Consider the following 7,178-nt stretch of genomic DNA (forward strand, 5'->3'; position numbering starts at 1 on the left):
TAAACTTTGCTCCAAACTTCCCATCACAGACAATGTCATTCATGGGTCTCGGTCTGCCTTATTAAAAACACACACACACACACATACACACAAGTGTTTTCTGACCGTCTGTGATCATGTAGGACCAGCAAGTTATATGTGAGAAGAGCAGACACCTGCTCCGGGCCAAAATGTAAAAAACCCGCTGGGAGATGCTCATTTCAAATTAAAAGTTGGGGTGAAATTGGAATATAGTGCCAGAGCAAAAAAGAAAAGAAAAGAAAAGAAAAGAAAAGAAAAGAAAAGAGTTCCCAAATTGGACTAATGGGGATTATCATAGTCACATTACCCTCTGAGGACGTCCGTCCCTCCCCTCCTCTTAGCCCTGCTGGCTCTGGAGTCGGTCTGCTTGGTCACCAGCTCGCTGTCCCCGGCATCTACCAACTCTGCAGCAGCGTCTCCAAACTCGGCGCAGAGCGACAGCAAGGCCACCAGAGCCACGGCCAACTGCAGCAGCCGTCCTCCACACTTACTGTCCGGCATATCCTCTCTCTATCAAGTGTACAACTCCAGTGCTCGGTAGAATAAAAGTCACCTTAACTAGTTTCCCAGCCCGGTCGACCTCTGCAGTGGAGTCAAAGCTGCAAAACAATAGTTAAAAAAAAAAAAAAAACTATTTGGAAAAGACGCAGAGGAGAGTGCAGGAGATGCTGCGCAAAAAAGGAAAACAACTCTGCTGCGCTCTAAGAAGTAGCTGGTATGATATGACTTCTGCCAATATTAAGTTAGAAAATCACGCAGCCCAGCATGCAGTGTAGAAATAATAATGTGCAAAACTGCGCACGAGTGAGTGGTTTACTTTACCTTGTCTCCCGAACAGGAGATTCGCCTCAGACCCGACAGAGGACTGCTCCCACTTTTACTTGCAGGTATAGCTGAATAAACGTTTAGAAGAAAACTGCGGAGAAGAAGAGAAGTCACTCAAATCTTTCGCTCAGCTGCTATAAATAACTGCGCATTGTTGACTTTTGGAGTCTGCTCGTGCGCATCCAGTTGTGTGTTGATTTTGCACAGATAAAGTTAGAGGAGCTGATGCATTCCAGAGGATGAGAATGGCAAAACTCACTGTGACTCTCCCTCACAGCAGAGCTTTTTCCTCATCCCTGCTCTACTCAACTTTCCCCAAAACTTTTTTTTCCCTTTCTTCCCCCTGCTCTCGCGATACAAAAGACTGAGTGCAAAAATGCAGGAGTTAAGCTCTGGACCTTTAGCTTGATCTTTTAACTGTTACAATAATATCATAGTCAACCGAGAAAGGCTTTGAAGTGGAGGACAGCAGCTGATCCAATCTTAAAAAAAAAAAAAAAGTTTGAATGTAAATAAGGCACTGAGATCTCCTTTTGCATTTTTTTTTAAACAATGCACCTGTTCACTCTTAACTATAAAATGTGCCATGTACCACTTCCTAACAAGGCAGGAATTTTATAGTGAAGTGTTATTAAGCTGTAGCCAGTGGCTTTATCAATGTGAATACACTTACTAATGCTTTATAGTTTATTTATGGTCCATTAATAAGAACAATGGACAGGTTACCAGGTTTTTAAAAACGCCTTTGGTTGGTAGTTACTCCTTTTATTTGGCAATAATGAGTTATAATTGCTGGTATCCTGCTAGTAAACACTCTTGGATTTCTCACTTTCTATGTCAAATATCATTAACAGCATTCTCCTGGAAAGGTTAAGATTTCCTGCTGCCCCTTTCTAAAGAGTAGTTCTTCCTACTGAACTGAAAAAGCTAAAAAAGACAAAGTGGATATCTTTAATTTCACTGGAGCAGAATAAACAGCTGTGAAGGGAATTCTCCGTCAACTGATAATCAAAAAGTTGTTGATTTAGAAACCATTACTATTACAACTAAGAAACTAAAAAGTAGTTATCCTTTCATCCAGTTCTCAAATTCATGTGAATAATATATGAAAACCCTTTTATTCTTCTTGAATTATGTCCTATAAATATTTACACTGTGTACACTGTATGTTTTGAGGAATTTTGTCCGGTGCAGTGATAGTTTTCACACACACTGATTCATGTCTGCAGCCACACCCAGCAAATATAGAGTCAGCCTGGCTCCTCTCTCAAGTATGCTATCACTCTAAAACCAAAAGAAACCCCTTGACACTGTATATTCCACTAGACTGGTTTCCACTATCAGCCTTTTTCCCTGCTGCTTTCTTCTCTTCACTATTATTATGCACATTCTCCTCTTGCACATGTCTGATCACAGCCTCAACCTGCACTTATTCATAGATTGTGCGTTGGTTCTGCACATTTAATTTAATAGGTTTGAAGACAAGACAATAGTTACATGAAATATGATCAGTACAGCAAAAGAGACAAAACATTGAATTTTTCTTTTTTGTTGATAGATACCACTGCACCCCATCCAAACCTCAGCTCATTTCACCTCTTCTGCAAAGAAAATGGTTGTTGACCTGCCTCAACAGGCATCTTGCTTTACGTAGTATTTCATCTTGTGTATAGGATCCTATATTTATCATTAACTCAACTTCCACAACTTTTTTTTTCCATCCTTAGGCACTCACAGGTTGAGGCACACATCTCCACTTGCTTTGCTGACATCGCCAGTTGGATGTCTGCCCACCACCTCAAACCTAGTCTCAACAATACTGCGCTGCTTCTTTTCCCCTGGAAAGTCCTGCCCTCTGCAAGGCCTCTCCATCACTGCTGACAAGGCCACGTTTACTCCAGAACAGACTGCCAAGAGTCTTTGTCTGCCTCAAGACAACCAACTGTCAGGCAGCACCCGGAGTGCAGCCACAGTGCAATCCTACAGGTTTGCTCTTAATAACCTCTCTCCAATTCAACTTTTTCTTATCAGTGCCCTTACAAAGATTCTTTCTTTTTATTTGAGCTATGTCCTGTTTGGTCTACTGACATTGGAGGCTAACCCATCTTCACTTTCATAGGTTTCTCCATTTTACTCCCTTAAATTCTTGTTAATTCCCTGATCTTTAGTACGTAATTTGACACACTTAAACTTTGGTATAAGATTTTAAAGAGATCTGCTTCCATGCCTTTACATCATGGTCCGGGCTGGGTTTTTTTGCTGGCTTTCACTCTGCAGGGCTTCTGGTCATCACTTCACCAAGTCCCAATTCAAACAAATAATGTACACCTTCACCTAAATATATACTTTGCTCTCTTTTTAACACCACAGCAAACTCACGTTTGAAAGTTCCTCAAGCCATTTCTGAGCAGTTTTCGTGATGTGGTGGAGTGTGTTGTCCTGCTGGGGCTGGGCCCTCTAGTTAGGGAGTGCCGCTGGGTAGAGGGAGTGTGTCTGGTCTGCAACAATGTTTATGTCCAGATGAATGCCAGGACTCATGGTTTTCAAAGCAGAACGTTGCACTGTAACGAGATGATCAATGTTATATTCACACCTGTCGGTGGTTTCGATCAGTGGATGTAACAAATTGGACAATGATTTTTTTTTTCACACAGAATTTTATTGACTTAAACCCATTGAAATAATTAGTAATCACAGTTACTGCCACATCACCATCTCTTCTTTACTTTATCTCTCTCCCCTCTGCTGCTCAGTCAGTAAAAATCCATTCCCTGTCTTTTGCTCTCTCACATTATTATTATCTTGTCATTGAAATATTATTCGGGATTCTGGACTCATATCCATTTCCTCCATAATAATGGAAGTAATATCATAATGGAAATACTGGTGAACACATTTAGTGATATAAGAATGTAAATGGGAACTGAAACTGATCTTGCCATTGGACTCGTTGTAAGATAAGAACATCACTCTCTGTAAGTGGTATGTATGAGCAGCAAGGGATGTTGGCAGAAGAGACAAAGGTCCAGGGGAGAGGATAAAAGGTCTTGAGCTGAGGAATGAGAGAGTCTGGGGGAGAGGCAGAGGGCAAAGTGGCTGCTGTTGATTGGAGTGGATTGTTTTAACAGTAACATAGCCTCTCCCTGGTCTCTGAGCCTCGACTCAGATCAACCTCTGAAACATAAGCGGGACCTGGGTGTGAGGAGCAGAGATGACGGCGAATAGCTGAGTGCTAGGGGGCACAATGGTTCAGGGCATGTTGATGGGTGTCAGAAACAGCTCACTGGCTTTGACACCAAGAAACTCTTCACGTAAGGCATCAGGTACATTCACCTAAGCATACTGTACTTAAAAGAGTAGTCTGACAATTTGGGAAATAAAAAAGATGCCACTGTCATGTCAGCAGGAAGGCAATGCATTTGTTTTCGTTTCATTAAAGGAATAGTCCACTTTTGGGGAACTTTAGAGGAAATTTTTTAAATCTGTGAATTGATCCAGGCTCACCATTTTCCCCTGTATCCAATCTGCTGGCTATAACTTTATAATTATAGTACAGACATTAGAGTGATAGCCATCCATCTTGACATGAAATCATGTATGTGTATTTCCAAAATGTTGTACTATTCCTTTAAGTACAATTTTGAGGTATTTCTTATATAGTATTTTTATCTCACTGATTAACCTACTCCATTACATTTGGAGGAAAAGTAGTTCTTTACACTCTATTACATTTATCTGACAGCTGCAGATACCAGAGTATATTCAAACACACACACACACACACACACATACACACACACCACATTGCCAGAGTGACGTCAGAGCTGAGCGCACTGCAGGACTGTTTCCCGTGAAGCTTCAAGTCATGGTTCTCATCAACAAGACGTAGAGTGGGAGAAAGCAGATGCCAAGCAGTGCAGGGTTGCCCTCTGCTCTTCTTCCACATAGAGGAGGTATCATTTACAGTAAGACACCACTCCCCCCACCCAGACACCCACCCACCTCTGTGTCTCACCCCATCTTTTTCTCAGTTAATCTCCTTACTGTTAGTAACTGAGCGTGGGTTTCATTTTAGGTAATGTTTACTCCTCTGGCCTGAAATGGCTGAACTAAAAAGTCTGAAATAGCAAGACTGAAACAGAGGTCAGATAAACAATTTTTAGAGTGTAGTCTATATCCCTCAGACAACCAAGTTACTGTCATTTAATAGTAACACAACTTATGTTCTATAATTTACTTGTTTCTTGCTTTAATGTTCACCATAACAGAAGCTAATTTTTGCCCCCGGCTGCATCATGAATATTCTCTCACCAACTCATTTTCATGTGTTTCATATATCCCAAGGCAGTTTTTTAATAGCTTAGATTGAGATTGTCTCTCACTGTGCTGTGAGCAGTAACTGTAGCGAGACTTTCTCACACTGTGTGTTGTCTTTGGCTCCAGCAGCCACAGTTCATTTCCTTTTGTCTTCTGCAGCACAACTGCTGCCAATATTCATGTGAAATATTTCAAGAAAATGAGCTGCAGCAGAAATGAGTCTCCCCATCTCCTCCCCCTACTCTCTCTCACTCTTTCTCTCTCTCACACACACACACTCTCTCTCTTTATGTGTGTGGGTGTGTGTGTGTAATAAGTTTGGCCCCCGTCGCTTTTTTGTCATGAGGATAATGTAATGAAGGAATCATATCAACTACTTTGGGCTTAGGCATCTGTTATCACATATGGTCTCCTTCATTAACATACACAACACATAATACAGCGTGCACTCCTGCAGCACAAAATCAAACATAACCACAAAATAACTCAGAGGAATCCCTTTTCGCCTCCAAATGGATCATTTTCCCTGTGTGTACCTAGGCACTGCATGAACTCATTTCCCTTAAAAATTGTTTCTCCAGAAGAACAGAATAGAATTTTTCGGGCCATAAAAAGTTGTAATGGGTCCTTTTTACGGTGAGGATGCCTCTTTTAAGCAACAGCTATGAGGAGGGGGAAAGAGGAAACACAGGGTTGACAGTATGAGTCATCTCTGAGTGTCTGAGTAATAGCTGGTATACTCACCATGGATGTTTTTCGGCCACTCTCTGCTTTGGGCGTCATTCCTGATGGGGAAAACAGGACATTGCATCATAACCCCTACCCCCCATGAATGGAGAAAAGTGGTGAGAAAGCCCCATGCATCCCAGATCCTAAATGTTATCCCTGTTGAGAGCTTGTATTCATGGAAGTAATAAACACTCATGAACCTGCTAGTATAAACAGCCAGGAGTGTATGCACAGAAAGTTTGGGTGTGTAGGGAGTTTCATACACACATGCCCCCAACGTAATAGGTGAACAATTTGGAAATACTATTATTTTTCCACTTTCTTGCTAAGAGTTAGATGAGAAGATCAATCAGTATCAATCAACTGAATGCTACAGACAGATGGTCGGTTAGCTTTAAAGACTGGGAAAGGTAGGAAAAGCTAGTGGGGCTTTATCCAAAGGTAACTAACTCTATTTGCCAGCATCTATAAAACTCACCAATTAAAATATCATATATTGTTTGTTAAATTCATACAAACACCAAGGTTTGTGGTTTTACTGGGATTATGTGACTTTTTCTTGACCAGGAGCAGTGATTTATTTTAGTCTCTGCTGCTTACCCAGCAACCTCATTCAAGACTATGGATTAAATAAACAATGTTGGTTACCTTTAGCTCAGATTTTGATTTGTAGTTTTGCACCAGATTTTCCCCTTGATATCACAACTGCAGCACTAGATGGGGCTTTAAATAAATTAAAATAAATTATTTGCAATAACTGTGTTTACATTCTTTTATTTACATTGTTGTATAGCGACAGTGGGCTGTGATTAATAGCGCTAATGCCACATTTAGGTAACTTATTTAGTGAAGGGAGGGGTGTCTGTAAAAGGTAGGATTCAGGCCCCTTGTTTTTTTTTTTTTTTTTTTTTTTTTGTTTGTTTGTTTGTTTTTACATTTTAAGCCAGTGTGTGTATGTGCCTCTCTGACTCCACACTATCAAAGGCTTCACATGTGCATAATATTTTAAGTTTGCAAGTTTAAGGCCTCCATTTGGCTTAGATAGCTGCAAAGATTTAAGCCTAATTCTTGGGCCTTTTTTTTTGCCAAATGAATTTCTAAATTATTTCATCCAAATCATCAAAAGCTTATTTTGGCATGTAGTCTGGGCACAACATTCATACGGAAACTTTCAATGTGATCCAGTAAAGAAAGAGGGACAGAGAAATTAGTTTACCATATTTAGCATCAAACAAATCCCACATATATTTTTATCCCTTATATATATATATATGTATATATATATA

General features: G+C 40.4%; 1 protein-coding gene across 3 annotated transcripts in view; it reads right to left on the reverse strand.

The window, feature by feature from the left end:
- Window positions 1–3,244, reverse strand: part of fbn1 (fibrillin 1) — a 58,526-nt gene extending 55,282 nt beyond the window's left edge. The window contains exons 1-3 of one of the 3 annotated variants that reach the window (XM_018683584.2): window positions 3,226–3,244; window positions 844–937; window positions 329–620 (exon numbers count right to left, since the gene is read on the reverse strand). In XM_018683584.2, the coding sequence (XP_018539100.1) occupies window positions 329–522 (194 nt within the window). In that variant the 5' untranslated portion in view covers window positions 523–620; window positions 844–937; window positions 3,226–3,244. Of the gene's footprint in view, window positions 1–328; window positions 621–843; window positions 1,151–3,225 lie in introns of those variants that run through there. The other 2 variants (XM_018683582.2, XM_051074755.1) reach the window with 2 other exon arrangements.
- Between the last annotated feature and the right edge of the window lie 3,934 nt (window positions 3,245–7,178).

Source organism: Lates calcarifer, linkage group LG2 (assembly GCF_001640805.2).
Source record: "Lates calcarifer isolate ASB-BC8 linkage group LG2, TLL_Latcal_v3, whole genome shotgun sequence".
NCBI lineage: Eukaryota > Metazoa > Chordata > Actinopteri > Centropomidae > Lates > Lates calcarifer.